The sequence below is a fragment of the Felis catus genome, chromosome A1 (assembly GCF_018350175.1).
Source record: "Felis catus isolate Fca126 chromosome A1, F.catus_Fca126_mat1.0, whole genome shotgun sequence".
Classification (NCBI taxonomy): Eukaryota; Metazoa; Chordata; class Mammalia; order Carnivora; family Felidae; genus Felis; species Felis catus.
The window spans coordinates 125253893-125274179 of NC_058368.1; the positions used below are offsets into that span (position 1 = coordinate 125253893).

The 20287-nt window shown below is 38.8% G+C and overlaps 1 protein-coding gene across 3 annotated transcripts in view; it reads left to right on the forward strand.

The window, feature by feature from the left end:
* The window catches only part of GPBP1 (GC-rich promoter binding protein 1), a 76674-nt gene that overhangs the window by 31489 nt on the left and 24898 nt on the right, over positions 1 to 20287 (forward strand). For all 3 annotated transcript variants that reach the window (XM_019834432.3, XM_023256787.2, XM_023256789.2), the window contains exons 3-6: positions 1180 to 1299; positions 16046 to 16169; positions 16295 to 16518; positions 19575 to 19641. In XM_019834432.3, the coding sequence (XP_019689991.2) occupies positions 1237 to 1299; positions 16046 to 16169; positions 16295 to 16518; positions 19575 to 19641 (478 nt within the window). In that variant the 5' untranslated portion in view covers positions 1180 to 1236. The remainder of the gene's footprint in view (positions 1 to 1179; positions 1300 to 16045; positions 16170 to 16294; positions 16519 to 19574; positions 19642 to 20287) is intronic.

Sequence of the window (20287 nt, forward strand, 5' to 3'; positions counted from 1 at the left end):
GACTGACGCGGGGCTCAAACTCATGAACTGTGAGATCATGACCTGAGCTAAAGCCAGACCTGAGCCACCCAGGTGTCCCAGCCTGTACCCCTGTTGAACATTATATGATTTTTAAAGCAAATTAAAAAAAAAATGTTTATTTATTTTGAGAGGGAGACTGTACTCATGTCTGAGCAGGGGAGGGGCAGAGAGAGAATCCCAAGCAGGCTCTTCTTTGTCCACTTAGAGCCCCACTGGAGCTCAATCTGAGAAACTGAAATCATGACCTGAGTCTGTATCAAGAATCGGGACTCTTAACTGACTGAGCCACCCCAGGTACCCCTAAAGCTAATTTTAAAGCAGATCCCAGGTGGATCAGTTTAATAGACTTCAGTATTTCTTTTAAATACCACCATCACACCATTATTATATCTAAATTGACTAATAATTTCTTAATGTCATTTAATGTTCACTTCATGTTTAAATTTTTGATTCATAATATTCATTCTTTAAAGGTTGGTTGGTTTGAGTAAGGATCTGTATAAGGCCCACCTGTTGTGTTTGATTATTTGCATATTGACAGCCATTTATTTGTTGGGGGAAAAAAAAAAAACGCAGATCATTTGACCTGTCCAGTATCCTGTGATCTGGATTTGCTGGGTTATTTCCCTCAGATGTCCTTAATTTGTTCCTCTTTGTTGAGCTTCCTGAAAGTTAGTAGTTAGATCAGATTTCAGGTTACATCTGGGGTGGGAGCAAGAATGTATTATAGGTAACATTGTTGTGCATCTTCATGGGTCACATCTAGAGACACTTGATGTCTAGTCTATTTGTGATTAGACCATTGTAATTTTAAAAAATAAGGTTTACTGAGGTATAGTTTACTTACACTGAAGTTGGCCAGTATTAAGTGTACAATTTGATTTTTGACAGATGGGTACATTTGTATAACTACAAGCAAGATAAAAACCCTGTTAGCTCAAAAACTTCCTCCTTCCCTTTGCAGTCATACCCGTACACCTCAGGCCCTCACCCCCACTCTTCTGATCTAGTTTTTGTTACTGTATTTTTGCCTATTTCAGAATTTCATTATAATTGGAATCTTAAAGTAGTAAGATCATTGTCACTCAGAAGAGAGCATAAGAAGATAAATTGGGCAAGGAGCTCCAGGTCTAATTTCCTTCCATTTTTATATGACAGGGACTTGCCATGAGGTGTTGAAGCCTTGTTTCACTGAGTTGGAGAGACTGGACCTAAATGGCGCAGCATGACTTTGCTCCAGCCTGGCTTAATTTTCCTACTCCACCATCATCAACAAAGGTACTCTTTCTTGCATTTCTCTTTGTCTTTTTGTGTGCCTCTCAGTTCATGTTCTACACAAAGGTAGCTTAAATGTGAAGCCTTAGTATTTTTGAGGAGAAAATTTGTGTTACCATCTAAATTCTTTCTTTTTTTTTTTAATGTTTATTTTTGAGAGAGACAGAATGCAAGTGGGGGAGGATCAGAGAGAGGCAGGGGGCACAGAATGTGAAGCAGGCTCCAGCCTCCGAGCTGTCAGCACAGAGACCGACGCGGGGCTTGAACTCACGAACCATGAGATCACGACCTGAGCCCAAGTCGGACGCTCAACCGACTGAGCCACCCAGGCGCCCCAAAATTATTTCATGTTGAATTTGTCAGTTTTAGTATACCATCACCATACTTGTTTCATTTACTTTGGTTGTCTTTTGTGCTAATCAAATTTGTACACATTTTGTTTTTTCTTTTAAAGTTTATTTATTTATTTGAGCCTGTGCATGTGCAAGGGAGTGAGAGAGAGAATCCCAAGCAGACTGCATGCTGTCAGCACAGAGCCCGCTCAGGGCTCTGTCCCATAAACCCTGTTATCAGGATGATTATAAATTGAAATCAGGAGACAGAAGCTTAACTGACTGAGCCCCCCCAGGCATCCCCCACACATTTTTATTCAGACCTGTTGGATACATTGGACTTTACTTTTGCATCTTACCTTTGCCTATACTATTTTTCAAAGAAAATTTTTTTTAATATTTATTTTGAGAGAGAGAGAGCACGTGAGCAGGGAAGGGGCAGAGAGAAAGGGAGAGGCTCCAGGTTCTGAGTTGTCAGCACAGGGCCCAACGCCGGGCTCAAATTCCCCAGCTGTGAGATTATCACCTGAGGCAAAGTTGAACGCATAACCTGCTAAGCCACCCAGGGCCCCCTATCTGTACTATTCTTAACAAAAATTTGAGGACTTTGAAGTCTTTCCATGCAACCAGAAGACTTTTTCGGATACATAAGACTTTGGCACAGCTCTAAAATTTCAGGAGTAATGAAAACTTTGCAGTGTTATAGATGAGGCCTCAGTAATCTAAGAAATGTTCCTTTTACTTAAAAACCCAAACATAATAGTTGGAGTAAGACTTGTGAGGCACTGCAGTTGTCTTCCACTTAAAGACTTTTAGGTGTGGTGCCTGGATGGCTCAGTCCGTTTTGTCCGACTTTGGCCCAGGTCATGATCTCATGGTTCCTGAGTTTGAGCCCTACATCAGGTGTCTGCTGTCAGCCCTGAACCCGCTTCTGATCCTCTGTCTCCCTCTTTCTCTGCCCTTCTCTGTCTCAAAAATAAACACTTAAAAAGCTTGCTAAGTAAGAGAGCAACCTTGGAATTGGTTAGAATCCATCTGTCTGGCTTAATAGTTGTCTTTGACTTTTTTTCCATAACGCAAAGGAATTGAGAGAGTCTTAATCATCTGTTTGCCTGTTAATCATACTCTACCATGCTAAGGTATTCACCTAGGACCTTTTGAGGTACAGACAGTTCTTACAAAAACAGTTTGTTAAAAGTAGCTCTTATGGGAACAATTTTTGTACTTTGGAAAGTCGTTCCTCAGTCAGGACATGTCAGATCATAATAATTGGTCCATAGTTTTGGCTCATAATTTTGTACAGATGGATTCTCTGGAAGGTTGAGTTCCTTGTTGTTGATACAATTACTGTGAGCCTAGACTAGAATCCAGGGTGCATTTCCTATTCCATTTCTTGACATAGGATTTATTTTGGAATGCTGTCAAATGATTAAACATCTCATTTCATAGCCTATAAAATGGGATTTGAGATTGGAGACTTATGTTGATTAAGCTACTGAGATCACTTAAAAAAAATTTTTTTTTTAACGTTTATTTATTTTTGAGAGAGCATGAGAAGAGGAGGGGAGAGAAAGGGGACACAGAATCCGAAGCAGGCTCCAGGCTCTGAGCTGTCAGCACAGAGCCTGACATGGGCTCAAACCCTCTAACAGCAAAATCATGACCTGAACCGAAGTTGGATGCTTAACTGACTAAGCTACCCAGGCACCCCTGAGATCAATTTTTAATGTTTATTTATTTTTGAGAGAGTGCGAGTGAGCATGAGTGGGGGGAGGGCCAGAAAGAGGGAGACACAGAACCAGAATCAGGCTCCAGGCTCTGACCTGTCAGCACAGAGCCCTACCGGGGGCTAGAACTCACAAACCCCAAGATCATGACCTGAGCCACAGTTGGGATGCTTAACCAATTGAGCTACCAGGCGCCCCTGAGATCACTTCTTACAGATTTTCCTCCTTTCCTCTTAGGTATGGGTCTCTGCAGTTTGCTCCTCACCCTGTTAAACCCAGCTGCTCTAATCTAGCCATTTAGGGGTCATTCTTAATTTGTGCCCACTTCACAGCCTGGATACATAAGAGTTTCGTGCTCCCCACCTTCCTTTTTTCTTTTTTTGTTTCCTTTTCTGAAATAGGTATAAGACTTGTTTTCATTTGCAAGCCAATTGATAAAAATTATCAGTACCTGGAAAGTTAGTTACAACATATTAAAAAGTATGGGAATACATCTTTTTTAATCAAAAGTGATTACTTTAACATATAAATGTTATGGTCTGCCATTTTATTTATTAAAATTTTTTAGCTTTATTTACTTTGAGAGAGACAGTGTGAGCCGGGGAAGGGACAGAAAGAGAGGGAGAGAGAATCCCAAGTAGGCATCTCACTGTCAGCACAGAGCCTGATGTGAGGCTCGAACTCATGAACTGTGAGATATGACCTGAGCCAAAGTTGGACATTCAACTGTGCCAGCCAGGTGCCCCTAAAATTTTTTTTTAAGTATATCCATTTATTTTGAGAGAGGGAGGAAGACAGGCAGGGCAGAGACACTGGGGGAGAGAGAATCCCAAGCAGGCTCTGCACTGTCAGCGCAGAGTCCAGTGTTAGGCTCCAACTCACTGACCTGAGCTGAAGTCAAGAGTTAGATGCTTAACTGACTGAGCCACCCAGGTGCCCCTGTGGTCTTTCATTTTAATCTGTAATTCTTTTTTATGTATGTATTTATTTGTTTTAAACTTTGATTTAGTTTTTATTTGAATTATAGTTACTTAAAGTACAGTATTGGTTTTAGGAGTAGAATTCATTGATTTATCACTTACAGTGCTCAAAAAATTGAGATTAATTTTTGTCTTTGTTCAGATGTTAATATGAGATTTATATGTGGTGAAATCCTTACTGCTTTCCTGAACCTGACTCTTTCTGGATATAGGTCTACATGAATGATGGTGATGATTTTCAAAATTGGGATTGCCTATTCTGAATCTCAATTCTAATTTGTTCTGAATTACCTACAGAAAATAGTATTTGAACTCTTAACTAGCAGTGGTTGAAATTATTTGTTTAGACCTTACCCAGACCTTTTGTGACAAACACAAAACTTTTAGTAATGACTTCTTAAACTTTCCATCTTATCCTTTCATGTCTCAAAGTCTCACTATTCATCGAGTCTCATTTATAATTAACCTCTTGTTTTCTGCCAGAGCCCTTTTAATCTTCTATGAAATAAGTGGAACAGACATTAATTGACTGTGGGTTTCTCTATTTCAACATAACAGAATTCTTTCATTTATTTGTTGTTTGAAGGGATGATAAGAGGACTTGAAATAAAAAATGTTTTTAGAAGAGCATTTTAGCAGTTTTCTGAGGTGTGTAGAGTTTTAGCCCCATCATGTGGTGAAATTATAAACTGCATGTGGTTGATTATATGTCTGGCATAACCTTTACTTGAGCTGTTGATTGGGACCCAGTAAAAAGTAAATTTTACATAATGTTTTTGTATACACACAGGTGTAACTAAAACAAAAGTCAGTATACCTGTGGTGCAGTAATATATTCTCTTGTGGTTTTCTGTTCTTTTTATTCCATTAAAAAATGTAAATTGTTAGTGATACTATCATCCTTTAATAGGTCCTGAGTTGCATTTTAAAGAACATTTAAAAAGTAACAATTTTATTATTGAAGCATTACTGAACTGAAATGGTTGTAGATACTGGAAAATTTTAAATAACTCTTTGGTTTAGAATCTTCTCCTTCTAGTTGTCTTACTCGAGGAAGGATTATAAAATGATCCCTGTAATAGGCTGCTCTGAAGTATCCTTTCATAGTATTGTTAGAAGGAGGAAGACTCCAGGGGCACCTGGCTGGCTCATTCAGAAGAGTACGTAACTCTTGATCGTGGGGTCCTCAGTTGCAGCCCCACAATGGGTGTGAAACCTACTTAAAAAAAAGGGGGGGAAGGTGCCTGGGTGGCTCAGTCACTTAAGCTGTTAAGCGTCTGACTCTTGATTTCGACCCAGGTCATGATCTCATTGTTCAGATGGCACAGAACTTGCTTGGGATTCTCTCTCCCCCTGACCCTCCCTCTCTTTCTCAAAATAAATACACTTAAAAAACAAATTAAAAAAGAAGGAAGATTCCAGGGGTGTGATACTAAAAGAGCAAATGGGTGGTAGGAAATAAGAAAATATGGGAATTTTTATTCTTCTTAAATAAAAGGTGACATTAAACTTGTGGACTTCCACTGCAGTTAATACATATTCATATTCAGTATTCTGTAGTTATTTCTGTCACTAACATTAGTGCATTATGGATTCTTTTTTGGCAGCATCTAAAAAATAGTGGTTTAATATTTACCAAAACTTTTTTATTTTCCAAGTTTATTTTTGTGAGAGAGTGAGTGAGCATGAGGGGGCGAAGGGGCAGAGAGGAGACAGAATCCCATCCAGACTCTGTGCTGTCAGTGCAGAGCCTGACTCCGGTTCAAAGCCAGGAACCGTGAGATCATGACCTGAGCTGAAATCAAGAATTTAAAGTTCAGGCTAAAGAGAGGATCAGAAAGTTCAGTCAGACTGGTAGTGGAGTTCATTGAAACTTCTTGTTTACTATGTAAATTTTTTATTAACTAGGGACTCATATTGTGAGCATCTGAGAAAACATTGCTAAATTAATTTTTTAAAAGGAATCCAGCCAGGATAATATTTAAAGTATGTAAAAGGTAAAGAGGGCGATAGAGATGGTTTCTTCCTTATTACAGATGTTGTAATAGCTTTTTTTTGAGTCCTCGTTATATGCCAGTGACTGTATATAACACTTGATGTGAATGCTAATAAAAATCATAGGCAGTAAATTCTCTTTTTTTCCCTCCCATTTACAAAGGAGGGAACTGAGGTTGAGAGAGAGGAATATGTGCCCCAAAGTGCTAAAGCTAAGATAGGAGTCCAGGTAGTAGCCTAATTTTCAAAAGTGCTTTTATGTAAATGCTTTTGTTAAATACTAGAATGCTTTTGTGTAAACATCAGAATATATGTATTTTCAAAGTTTATTTTGAGAGAGGAAGAGAGGGAGGGGCTGAGAGAGAGAGAGACAGGGGATGGGAGTGGGGGGAGTGAATCTTAAGCATGTTCCATGCTGTCAGTGCAGAGCCCGATGCAGGGCTCAGTCCCATGCACTGAACTGTAGTATTGTGGCCTCAACTGAAACCAGCAGTCCTACGCTTAACCGACTGAGCCAGCCAGGCGCCCTTACACCAGGATATCTTTATTCTGGTTTGGATAAATGAAATTTTCTTCAGAGATGGCCTCTCCAATATCTTTCTATGATCATCAGTACGTACAGATTGAACTATTCAGTGCCTGTGTAATCTTTTATTGAATATTTCTACATGGGTTATTTAATTAGTTTACATATTAATGGACTAAGCTGTAGGTTTAGGCATCTCTCAGATATATTTGTAGGGTGAAATTTAGCAGTATAATCTGTGGATCAGAGGGTTTGTACATTTTGGTTGGTAATGTGTAATTGCTTTCAAATTTTATGAGGGGGGCTAGTGTTCTCAGTTTTGGCAAAACTGGATGTTTTCACATTCTGTGAAATTAGATATAAAATAGTACTTCATTGTTTTGATTTGCATTGTTTAATTATGGTTGAGTGTATTTTGGTGTTACAAAGAGTTTCTTAACTGCTTGTTCAGGGACACCTAGGTGGCTCAGTCTGTTGAACGTCCAACTCTTGATTTTGGCTCAGGTCATAATCTCTCAGTTGTGAGATTGAGTCTTGGCTTTGGCTCTGCTGACAGCACATATCATGCTTGGGATTCATTCTCTGTCTCTCTTTCTTCCCCTTCCCTACTCTTATCCATGTACTCTTTTTTTTTTTCTCTCAAATAAATAAAAAAAGAACTGCTTATTCATGTAATCTATTTCTTAGTGATTTGCAACATCTTTTTGCATATTGGAGAATTTGCTGTATGTAGTAAATATTTGTTTTGATAATTCTTCTTACATTTATTTTAATTCCTGTATAGTTAACATGCAGTGTTATATTAGTTTCAAGTGTACCAATGTAGTGTTTGAAGAATTCAGTACATGTTTTGATAATTCTTTAAAAAATCATGTAGAGGGGTTCCTGGGTGGCTGAGTCAGTTAAGCGTCTAACTTTGGCTCAGGTCATGATCTTGGGGTTCGTGAGTTCAAGCCCTGCTTCATGAGTTCAAGCCCCCCACGTCAGGCTCTGTGCTGACAGCTCATAGCCTTGAGCCTGCTTCGGATTCTGTCTCCTTCTGTCTATGCCTCTTAACCCACTCGCGCTCTGTCTCTCTCTTTCAAAAATAAATATTAAAAATTTTTTAAAAAATAAAAGAAAAAAGTGACTTTAAAAAACCATGTCGAATTTTTTTTTTTTTTTACATTTATTTATTTTTGAGAGACACAGTGAGAGCACGAGCAGAGGAGGGGCAGAGAGAGGAGACCCAGAACCTGAAGCAGGCTCCAGGCTCTGAGCAAGCGTTCAGCATAGAGCCTGTTGCGGGGCTCAAACCCACAAACTGTGAGGTCATGACCTGAGCTGAAGTTGGATGCTTAACTGACTGAGCCACCCAGGTGCCCCACCATGTAGAATATTTTAATGAAATACTCGAGCATACAAAGGAGTACAGATAATAATTAAATGAATACTTATTAAAAACACAAGACAGTCCTTTCTTAACATTTTGCTATGTCAGCTTTTATTTCTTTGGGAAGTAAGGCATTATGTATGCAGTGAAGTCCACTGTTGTTATTTCTTCACAGTCCTTTGTTTTTATTTTCCCCAGGTGTTCTCAGTGCATGTTCTTATAACTACATATGCAAATGTCAAATAGTATTGTTATATATGTTTTTTATTAGTAATTATCGTTTATATAAAGTCTGCATCTTTTACATTCATTATATTTTTGAAAAATTTTCTCCCCTGTTGATATCTGCAGAATTAGTGTAATTATCTTAAAACTCTATATGGTATCCTATTTTTTGTCTCTGTATTAGATTTAATTTGTCCATTTAAGTTTAGATTGTTTAAAATGTCACTCCGTTGGAATGTTCTCGTAATATGTCCTTGTACACATGAATTAAGAATTTTTTAGGTCTCTGCACTGCTCCTCACGCTTTTTTTTTTTTTAAACATTATTATTGAGAGACAGAGACAGAACATGAGCATGGGAGAGACAGAGAGAGAGGGAGACACAGATTCTGAAACAGGCTCCAGGCTCTGAGGTGTCAGCACAGAGCCCAGTGTGGGGCTTGAACTCACCAATTGCGAGATCATGACCTGAGCCGAAGTCAGACACTTAACTGACTGAGCCACCCAAGCGCCCCTACTCACACTTTGAATGGATAAGAAAATAACGTGGGGATTTTATTAAAATGCAGATTCTGATTTCAGTAGTTCTTGGATGAGACCCTAATTCCAACATTCTTCAAAGTGATGCTGATTTCTTCTTCTCTGTGGACCAGTTTCAGTAGAAGGCTCCAACTTACAGTTAGAAGAAAAATTGTTGGGACTTGGTTAGATATTGCCAAATTCATTTTTGTGTGGTGTAGTGATGTATACTCTTGTATGCTGTGTAGAACTATTGTCTTTAATTCTTGCCAAAATTTTATCACAGTTAACTTCTCTGCAAATCCTTGTTTCTTGGACAAGGAGTTAACATTTCTGTGAAATGCCTCTTCACGTCATTTGTTAATTTCTTTTGGGTTGCTTTTTTTTCTCTTATTAGTTTAGGACAAAATTATACACATCATTACACACATGTATGTATATATTATATGTATATGTGTGTATAGGTCATCTTTAATGTCTTTAAAATTACAGTTTTTTTCCAGTTTTTCATGAATTAGGTGTATTCAAGTATTTCACAGTACTTGTTGCTATTTTAAACAGTATTTTAAAAAGATTTATCACTGGGGCGCATAGCTGGCTCAGTCAGAAGAGCATGTGACTCTTGATCTTGGGGTTGTGAGTTCAAGACCCACAATGGGCGTAGAGCTTACTTAAAAAATAGTAAGTGGTGCCTGGGTGGCTCATTAGGTTAAGTGTCCAGTCCGACTTTGACTAAGGTCATGATCTCACAGTTGGTGAGTTTGAGCTGTGCATCAGAGAACCTGCTTTGGATCCTCTGTGTCCCTTTCTCTACCTACCTCCCATGGGTTTGCTCATTCACTCTCTCTCTCAAAAATAAATAAACATTAAAAAAAAATAAAAGACTTTATTATTACTGTTCATTGCAGATATATTGTATCTTGTGCTAGTATTGTATCTAGCAACTTTAATTCTTACCCTGTGTTATATTTTGGATTTTTAAGCCTGGGCAATCATTTATTCACAAATAATAAGTTTCCTAGCTACCTTTTTAGTCCTATTGTATTTCTCTTTTTTTCCCCCCGTTAATTATATGTCTTATTCTTCCGTTACTTTGCTGACTATATGTCAATCTGTGAAGGATCTGGGTTTTATCCTACTTGCAAGGTAATATAGATGCAGGGAGAAGACTGCTGAGTCAGTGACCAAGAGCTTTATTACTTATTAGCATGACAAGTATGATATTGGCACTGATTCTTTATGCCCCCTAAAACTTTGGGTAGTTGATGTGGAAGGGCCCACGTGGATGCTACCCTTGGTGCTGAGTGGGGAATTTATAATAAGCCTGCTCTTTGTCCCAGAGAAGGATGTTACCTATCATCCCTCAAATGGTGCTTACTGCAAACGTCACCTTGAGAAATGGGCCATAGAAAGAGCAGTGAAGGTCTTGCATTTTTGGCAGAACAGAAGGAAATGCTCACCGTCTATGGTGGATTGCCTGTCCCAACAGCTCTACAATCAGCTCTGTGTGTTCTTGGCCAAACTTGTATTTTCATATGACTACCATTCAGCCAGCCACTCTGATTATTTTGATAGAGGCTAGAACAAAATTCATTTAATTATCTTAAACAGCATTTAATTAAGGCTACTGTTAACATCCCTAACAGCCAGGTGAGGCCAGGATTCAGCTGGATGTGAACAAGTCCTAGAGTGGATCAATAGGTAATTTTTCAGCCAGACAGTATACGGTCTACGCCTGCTGTATTATCCATTAAAATGCACTCGACAATTTAAACTGATCTGAATTTTGGTGTCATTAACCTACATTTATAAGGATAATAGGTGGTCCAAAAATCAACTCTCATCCTTAATAGAAGACAATCTGTGACTTATTTTCCCTCACATAGAAACATTGAAGGGGTACACATCAGTTTAGTTAGGGATTTGTTATTAAGCTTGTTTTGGATAACTTTTACATTAGTTTGGTTAAGAAACATAGACGGTGTCACCATTACTTGCAGCATCATTTGCCACATGTGGCATAACAGAATACTGCTCAGGTGTTGGGAGAATCATGAATTTTTATCAGAATGAAACCATTTTTTTTAAGCGTTTTTTACACATTGACTTTCAGGAGCTGCTGTTGATATCAGGCACAGGAGAATATTTAAGGATTGTTTATGGCCACATGAGTTTTTCTGATTTTGAAGTATGAGTAGGGATGATCCTTCTAGCAGTAGATGAGTGTTTTCTTCTCCGTTTCTGTTTGACTCAGGCCTTGGTGCTGTTTCTAGGGGTTAGAGCATTAATTGTTTTCCTTTCTTCCAGTGCTTTCTGGGGTCAAAGATGTTCCCTCTACAGATGCTAGGGTTTTTTCTTTTTTAATATTATTTTATTATTTTTGAGAGAGAGAGACAGTGTGAGTGGGGGACAGGCAGACAGGGGAGACATAGAATCCAAAGTAGCTCCAGGCTCCGAGCTGTCAGCATAGAGCCCGACGACACGGGGCCCGAACCCACAAGCTGTGAGGTCATGGCCTGAGCTGAAGTCGGACGCCTCAACCAACAGAGCCACCCAGGCGCCCCTAGCATTTTTTCTTTTACACCCATGAAATTGGTGTGTCTCATTTGTTGTTGTTGTTTTTTTAATGTTTATTTACTTTTGAGAGAGAGAGTGAGACAGAGTGTGAGCAGGGGAGGAGGGGCAGAGAGAGAGGGAGACACAGAATCTCAAGCAGGCTCCAGGCTCTGAGCTGTCAGGACAGAGCCTGACGTGGGGGTTGAACCATGAACCGTGAGAACATGACCTGAGCTGAAGTCAGACACTTAACTGACTGAGCCACCCAGGCACCCCTTATGTGTCTCATTTGGATAGCTGACTTCACTTAAAAGAAAATTCCCTACTTGTACCCAGATTTTTTGGTTTGGAAGAATTGGATGTGAGTGGAACCAAGGACATTTTTATATCATTGCAGTGATGTATCATATTGCTCACCCTAGTCCACATTGGACCTTACTGAGGACTGGGTGAGAGATAGTCACACAAATGGTCACTGTCTTCAGATACAGGACCATCTCCCTCCAAAAAGAGAATCCAGGTGGCCAAACCAGATTATTTGAATTCCTTAGATTTCTTTTTTGGCCAGTGCATCACCCTGAGAGGTACATTGGCCTGCATTTTCTCTTAGGAGAAAGAAACAACATGTCAAGGGATAATCAGGGCAAATCCTGGTATTTTGTTTTTTAAAGTTTATGTTATTTATTTTTGAGAGAGAGAATTCCAAGTAGGCTCCACGCTGTCAGTGCAGAGCCTGACGCAGGGCTTGATCCCATGAACCTGTGATATTAAGACCAGAGCCAAAAGCAAGAGTCAGATGCTCAACTGACTGAGCCACCCAGGTGCCCCCAGAATCCTGATATTTTAAAAATAGGTCTGTATTATCTCCTAACTCATTTTTAAAAATCCTAAATACTACCTAGGAAATGGCTAAGAAAAGATGATTTCTTTATGGGTTTGTTGCATTCATTGACCAAAGTGTCTCATTAAGGTGTGTGAAATGAGGAATGTAAAGTTGTAGATTGTCCAGAGTTGAATGTTGAGACTGTTAGTATTGCTTGACAATACTGGATGCCTGCGGATAGTAGAGGGTATAGAGTGTCCATTTAGTATTTGAATATCGACCCATTGCAGGTTGAACTTTATGACAAAAGATGTACTATTACTGGAATGTTAGTGCTTGGAATACCAAAAACATGACATGGATTTATTTCAAGGGTCACAATAGTGTGACCAGAGTTAGAGTTAGCCAGTCAGATTGCAGCAACAACACTGTAACCTGAAAAAATTTCAACAGTGAAGAAACACTATAGATAGTTCCAAGAAGTGATCAATGATTTGATGCAGTTCCTCTTGTGTAACGTAGCCTCCTTTGCAGCACGACAAGTAGATGAGCTGTTGGCAGGAGTCTCAGGCTGGCATGCAGAGGTGGCTTCTGCATCAGAAAGGAAAAGTCGTTTATTTTGTGACCAGTCTATGGTAGTGGATTGTTACAGGTCTGGTGTGGTGGATCTAGGTAGCATGCTACAGACTTCAGCAGTATTCTGATTTTAGTTCTTTATGCTAGCGCATCTTACTGTGAGCATCTGAGTGACTCAGATTGTCTCATCAGCTATAGTTTCAGTTTGTGACTCCAAAGAATTACCTTTAATCTGCCAGTCTCTAGTTTCTCAGGTGACTGGCCAGATGACTGGACGTTGGCAACAGTCGAAGAGGCAGAAAAATAATAGAAAATGTCTAGTCCTTAAAGCTTATCTAAGGCCAGGATCCTGCTTTTCATTTTAGCCGTTTGTGCTGACTGACAATCCATTTGGTCTTCCAGAGTTGTTGAGGCTGGATGGCTGCTGCCACCCAGTGGACACTGTCCTCTCTTAACCTAGTTGAACCAGACCCCGGGGAATTAAGGGAACTATATGAGAGCCTTATTGAACCAGGAGCTTGTTAAGGTGGCAGGCAGAGGAATAAGGTTTACTGTAAAGGGTAGTTGCCACTTCTTTGTGCAAAACAAATGTCCCAGTAGTCAGGTCAGCTGCATGCTCAAATACTTTTCATTAGGTTGAGAGCCCTAATGGGCCCCTTTTTTTGTTCTTAGTTTAAGTTCACTTTAAGAGCTCAGCAGTAGGGCAAGAGCCATATTCCCTTTAGAAAGGGGATGTATGTGTCAGGCACATGGCACTTCTGTACTGGGAAGTAGCCTCTCTGAATATCCCATTACCCATCAAATCTTCAATTCTGTCTCTGATATTTTTTCTTTCTTTTGAGAGGCTTTGGTGTTTCTGCTAGACGACCTGGAAGGGGGACAGAAATCACCTGTCATCCTGTCATATCCCTGAATGGAAGAATCTTGAGCATTTTCATTACAAGCATGTAACATTAGTACCAAGTTAAAACACAACAAACAATGGTAAATTGAATTGGCCTAAAGGCCCCACCTGCAAGATCACTTTAATTTCCCTTTCCTACTGCTGAATTTTCTCCAAACTCCAAAATCAGTCAAATTGGGTTTTAGTGGCATCTTTTCTCACTATAGTGACACTGACGGAGAAGTTTCGTCCATGCGCTTTAAGGTTACACTCTAAGCTTTCAGGAAATGATTTCTTCATTTGTGAATGAGGGAAAGTACAGGGTGGAGGAGAAAACCACTCCTTTGGGCATTGCATGGGTGGCTTGTAGGCTTTTTGTTTTCTGATTCCTCAACTCAGAGTTGATGTTGCCTCTTCTCTTGTGTACCTTTTGGCTTCATCAAACACCCAGGATGGGGCCTTTCCTCCCCCCATACACCACATTGACTTGGCTTTGCCCCACATTCCTCAGTATTTTCAGCCACCCTTCGCTTAGTACTGTGTTGCTCCTCATGGGAGTGAGATGGTGACTTGAGCATGTATGTCTAGCAGAGCTATAGAAGTTTGTCAGTTTCTTTAAATATCAGTGTACTTGACATTCTCATTAAAGTTGCTAAGGTTGATGTAGTGGGAAGTGGGGGGGGGGGGATCAGGGAGTACAGAAGGCACAGAACACTTCCACTCCAGCATGCTAGGCTCTGCATTTACTTTGTTTCCAAGAAGTCAGTAGTGTTAACATAATTCCTTCTCATGAGTTTTTAATCTTCCTAAAACTCCATTTATCCTCATTGCTGACACCATTTATTTCAGTGTGGAGTTGCTTTGGCTCAGCAGCCACAGCAGTATTGCCTTTCACTTGGGGCCCCAGTCATAATAAAAAATCCCTTTGTTCTACCATTCATGGGAGAATTAGAACAACTAAGGAAGGCACTGTTTGGGTGCCTTGTTTCAATTCTACTCCTTGCCACTTGGCTGTTAAACATTGAGGGATGCTTACTTCCACCTATCACTTGGATGATAGCAGTTGCTGCCAGGATCATGAGAGTCTTCTCTTACCCTAATCTGGCCTGCAGACCCTTGTTTTAATTTTTTTCTAGAGAATTTTAATTTTGTTAGTGTTGCATCCTCATCACCAAAACTGTTAGGGTCTGTGAAGGGTTTGTGTTTTTATCATACTTGCAGGCCTAGCATGGTAGCCTGTTGTTGTTTCATGGATGCTGGTGAAGACCTGAGATGGTCAAGGACTATCTTTCATGGCACAATAAACAGCATCAAGATAAGGCTAGGGCAATAGGGGAATGATACCATAAGGTCCCACAGTGGCAATGTGGAAAGGCCCAGGGGATGACCCAGTATGTGCAGTGGTTTACATTTCAACTGATGTACTCTGCTCATTGTCCTGGAGATGGTTGTAACATAAGTCCAACCCAGAGAAATGGTCAGGACATTTAAAAAGTTGGAAGTTTTGATTGTGATTTTATCAGATTCATGGGTTAATACTGGGGAAGAAGAGCAACCTTTAAAAACAGTTGTGGCTTTTTATGTTCTTTGTAAATCCCTAATTTTTAAAAATAGTTTTTATAAATAATTATTATTTTTTTAGATTTTAGTTATAAGTAATCTTTACACCCAATGTGGGGCTTGAACTCACAACCCCGAGGTCCATAGTCACATGATCCATTGACTGAGCCAGCCAGGTGCCTCTATACGTTCTTTAGATAATTTTCACAAAACACTTGTTGTGGGGAAGAGGAGTTTGGAAATCAATCTGGAGAACTTAAAATAGAACTTAAGCTTCATTTGCCATAACTTTCTGTTGTTCAAGAAAATCTTGAGCCATTTATATTTAAATTAAGTAATGTATGATACAGAATGTCAAATTCTGTTACTTAAGAGAAGTGTACTGTGTTTTGCCTTGTTTCCCTTACAGTGGTATTTTACTTTTAAAGTTTTTGGGTAAGTAGATGTGGTTGTTAAGCTCTTTCAAAATAGCTTCCATTAGACAAGGAAAATAGACCAGCAGTGGAATCCATCTTTTAATAAGTTACCAGTTAACCAAATACATGGACAGTAAATACAGAATGTTCTTAACCATTTAGAATTCTTGGAAATAATGTAGGCCGGATTATTACTAGTTTTTAAAGTTATATTTAGGTTTTATGTGTATGTTCATGTATGTGTTTATGATTTGTTTCAGTCGTCACTGAATTTTGAGAAGCATTCTGAAAATTTTTCATGGACAGAAAATCGTTACGATGTGAATCGTCGACGACACAACTCTTCAGATGGCTTTGATTCTGGTATTGGACGTCCTAATGGAGGTAAAATTTGCTAAGAAGTGAGAGTGTAGGATGATTTTCTTCATGTTGTTTTAAGAATGTTTTGTGATTCAGTAGTTAACCAGAGCCATCTTTGAATTTATGTTACTTTACCATTCTTAAATAAGGTAACTTTGGAAGGAAAGAAAAAAATGGATGGCGGATGCATGGAAGAAATGGTACTGAAAACGTAAATCATCGAGGGGGATACCATGGTGGAAGTTCTCGTTCTCGTAGCAGTATTTTCCATTCTGGGAAAAGCCAAGGACTACATGAAAACAGCATACCTGACAATGAAGCAGGGAGGAAAGAAGACAAGAGAGAACGCAAACAGTTTGAGGCTGAGGATTTTGTAAGTTTCTTGTAACTTTAATACAAATGAGGTTTCTGCAAGCGCCATTTTAACATCAAGGCTTTCTTACGAGATTTTATCACTATGGTTCATATCTATAGAAATCACAGTTGGTAGGTTCAGTTATGTTTAATCTTCAACATTTTGGGAGGCTCTTTGTTTATATAATTCTCTTTCCTCAATTCCTCTCCCTCCTCCTACTTACTCCTGTGTCTTAACCATATAATCATTTAAAAACTTTCGATAAATCTGTGTTATTTTATTCCTTAAATTTGAACAGTTTCCCTTAGAAACAATGGCTGAGCTTGCTAGCTTTTTTGCAAGTGCATCATAACATCTCTGAAAAGCTTTTAAGCTTTTGGAAAGAATATTTTACTAGTACATTTTATTTAGACTGTCTCTTTTAAGTAATGTTTTATTCATTTATTACCTTTTTTTTTATAAAATTATTTTTTTTTTAATTTTTTTTTAACGTTTATTTATTTTTGAGACAGAGAGAGAGAGACAGAGCATGAACAGGGGAGGGGCAGAGAGAGAGGGAGACACAGAATCAGAAGCAGGCTCCAGGCTCTGAGCCATCAGCCCAGAGCCCGACGCGGGGCTCGAACTCACGCACCGTGAGATCGTGACCTGGCTGAAGTCGGACGCTTAACCGACTGAGCCACCCAGGCGCCCCTTTATAAAATTATTTTAATGTTTATTTTTCTCACACACACACACACACACACACACACACACACACACACACGTACGCACGCACACAGAATGTGAGTGGGAGGTGGTGCAGAGAGAGAGGGAGACACAGAAGCTGAAGTGGGCTCCAGGCTCTGAGCTGTCATCACACAGCCTGATGCAGGGCTTGAACTCAACTAATGGTGAGATCAGACCCAAGGTGAAGTCAGACGCTTAACTGACTGAGCCACCCAGGTGCCCCCATTCGTATATTACTCTTAAGTTACTTCCAGGATAGTTCTCCTTGTCTTTCAGCTACTTTATTCAAAAGTTTCTCAGTGGTTAGGGAAGGTAAACCACTTGTTGGCTTAGGTCAGATACAATTAGAAGAGTTAACTCCACTCTTAAAAACAAATTATGAACTAGTTACAAACAGAATTTTTTCTTTCTTTCTGTATGTCTGTCTCCCTTTCCTCCCCTCCCTTCCCCTCCTTTTTTTGAGAGAACACGTGCAAGTGAATGATGCGGGGCAGGGGGGAGATAGAGAATCCCACAAGGGGCAGAGGGAGAGAGAAGTGGGGCTCATCTGAATTGGGGCTCGTGCTCACCTGCTGCAGGACTCGAGTTCACTAACTGTGAGGTCATGACCTGAGTTGAAGTCAGATGCTTAACCGGCTGAGCCACTCAGGTGCCCTACAAAAATTCAGAATTTTCTTAATTCTTCTTTATTTTTAAATCTCACTATGTGACTGTCTAAACACACTGCTTCTCTAGTTGCATGAAAAATTGGTCTCGTGTAAAATCTTACTGATCTTGGCATTTTTTCTTGTGGTTCATCTCTGGTAATTTATTATTTGTATATGTTCGTTCTTCATTCAGTATATATTTGACTGGCTCTGAGTCTAGCTGTTTTGAAAGGTGAAACAAGATAGCAAGGTCCTACTCTCACTGAGTTTCTGTTCTATTAGATGTATTCACAACGTAAAAAGAAAGTAATTAGTATTTTGTAGAAAATTTAGGTAAAAAGTGACAGGACGGCTACTTTTGGAGATCAGGAGACGTTTCTCTAGGGAAGTGACATTTAATCTAGGGCCTGGTTGGTAAGGAGTCAGCTTTATTAATCCTGGGAAGAGGGCCTAAGGTGGGGAGCAAGCTTGTAATGTTTGAAGGGGAAAAGGTCAGTATGGGTAAAGTGACTATTCAACCAGATTAGAGAGGTAGCAGAAGGTTTTGATTGAGTAGGACCTGGGCAGGTAAAGGGAAAGACTTTCAGTTTAATTATAGGTGCAGTAGGACGAAGCTCCTTTGGATCAAAGGAAAACTTTGGATCATTTGATCTGATTTTAATTTTTTAGAAGAGTATTTTAGTTGTTCAATCTTGAATGAATAACAGTGAGTGAGAGCAGGGAGACTAGTTAGGAAATGTGGTATTAGTTCAGAAGAAAATGATGGCTTGGCTTGAACTGTGTAGCTGTGACTAGCAAAGATAGTGTTTTTGTTACTTTGTTAAAACAGCCTTGTCGCTGTTGCTGATCGCTTCCGAGGTCATGATCCTAGCCCTGAAGATAGATAGACCTATAGTGTAATTTCTAATACTGTATTTTTTAGAAAGCACCTATTGCTTCCACGAAAGTCTTCTCAGTCCTGTTACAAGTTTGTATCAAGGAATCATACTGGTATGCATGTATAGTCTTTTGGGACTTTATTTACAGTAATGTCATTAGAGTGTACATAGTTTACTTTTGTTGGTAAGTAAAATATATCAAGATTCATTTTATTCAACATGTGTTAAATACCTTCTTTAAGGCAGGCATTGTTGCTAGGTAACACAGAAAATACCTGGAAATTTAGGTTCTAAAATTGGTTTTGAGTACACATTCAATGCTGAAATCACTTTTCTTTTTAATATCCTGTGAATCACTTGTTGAAATAAAAATTTGTACTTTGTTTTGAGAATGAGTGTGTTACAACGAATGCATCCAGCAAAGAAAACCTAACACCTGTTGGGAGTAGTCTGATTTTTCTCTTCCTTGCTTTTGACCTTAGGCTAAGAAAGGGTGATTTCTTCCAGTTGATGAAAAAAACACATTGTCTTGTGTGCTCTTTTTTTTTTTTTTTAAATCCACGCATTCTCAAGTAGTTGGGGATAAGAATATTTAAAGACCATTTCCTTGTTTTCTCTTTAGTAGAAGTGAGTATAGATAGTAACCATTTTGCTGGTTAGCAGAATAAGTTAGTGAGGTTCCTGAATGGTCTTTAATAGTTAAGAGTTCATCGTATCATATCAGGGTTTTTATCAATATGGTTTTGAGATTACTTTTAAAAGGTTTATTTTTTAAAAATGTGAGCAGTGTGAACATTTATTTTCATTCCAATTTTTTCAGCCATCTTTAAATCCTGAATATGAAAGAGAACCAAATCAGAATAAATCATTAGCTGCAGGTGTATGGGGTAAGTAATTTTTAATTTAACTTTGAGGGGTATAAAATGTTATTTGTATGTTTCACTTTTTTGTGTTTTTAAAAATAAAGAGTAGTCTAGAATTAAACTTACTCTTATAAATATGTTTTTGAGTGCTCAGCTACACAAAACGGTAGCACTTACCTTTTAAAAAGATACTGGGGATAGAAGGAGTTTGATTTGAAATACTTGACTTGCACAGATTAGTACCATTAAGTATACTCACGAGTTTTTTTAATGGTTGTAAGTTAATGTAATGAATCAGTGTTGTTTCAAACGCAGCCTGATAATCTTAAGGAAACAAAAAACTTAGTTTAAATTAATTTTTAGTTTTTCACAGTTGAAAACTTAAACTGAAAAGATAAGTACTTCTAATCATAGTGTGACATAAAATTAATCTTTTTATTTATGAAAATGGTTATACATAGAGAGTATTAAATACTTGTATAAATTTGCCTATGGAACTAATCTGTTTGGAATTATTTGTCTTTTTGATTGTCAGAGCTTAATGACTTTTTTTTTTTTGGTAATAACCCCTTTTCTTTAAAACTGCTGAGTTTAATTTGATAGCATCTTACAGAAGATTAAAGCGCACTCATATAGTACAAATCAGACAGCTTTTTAAAGATTCAAGTGA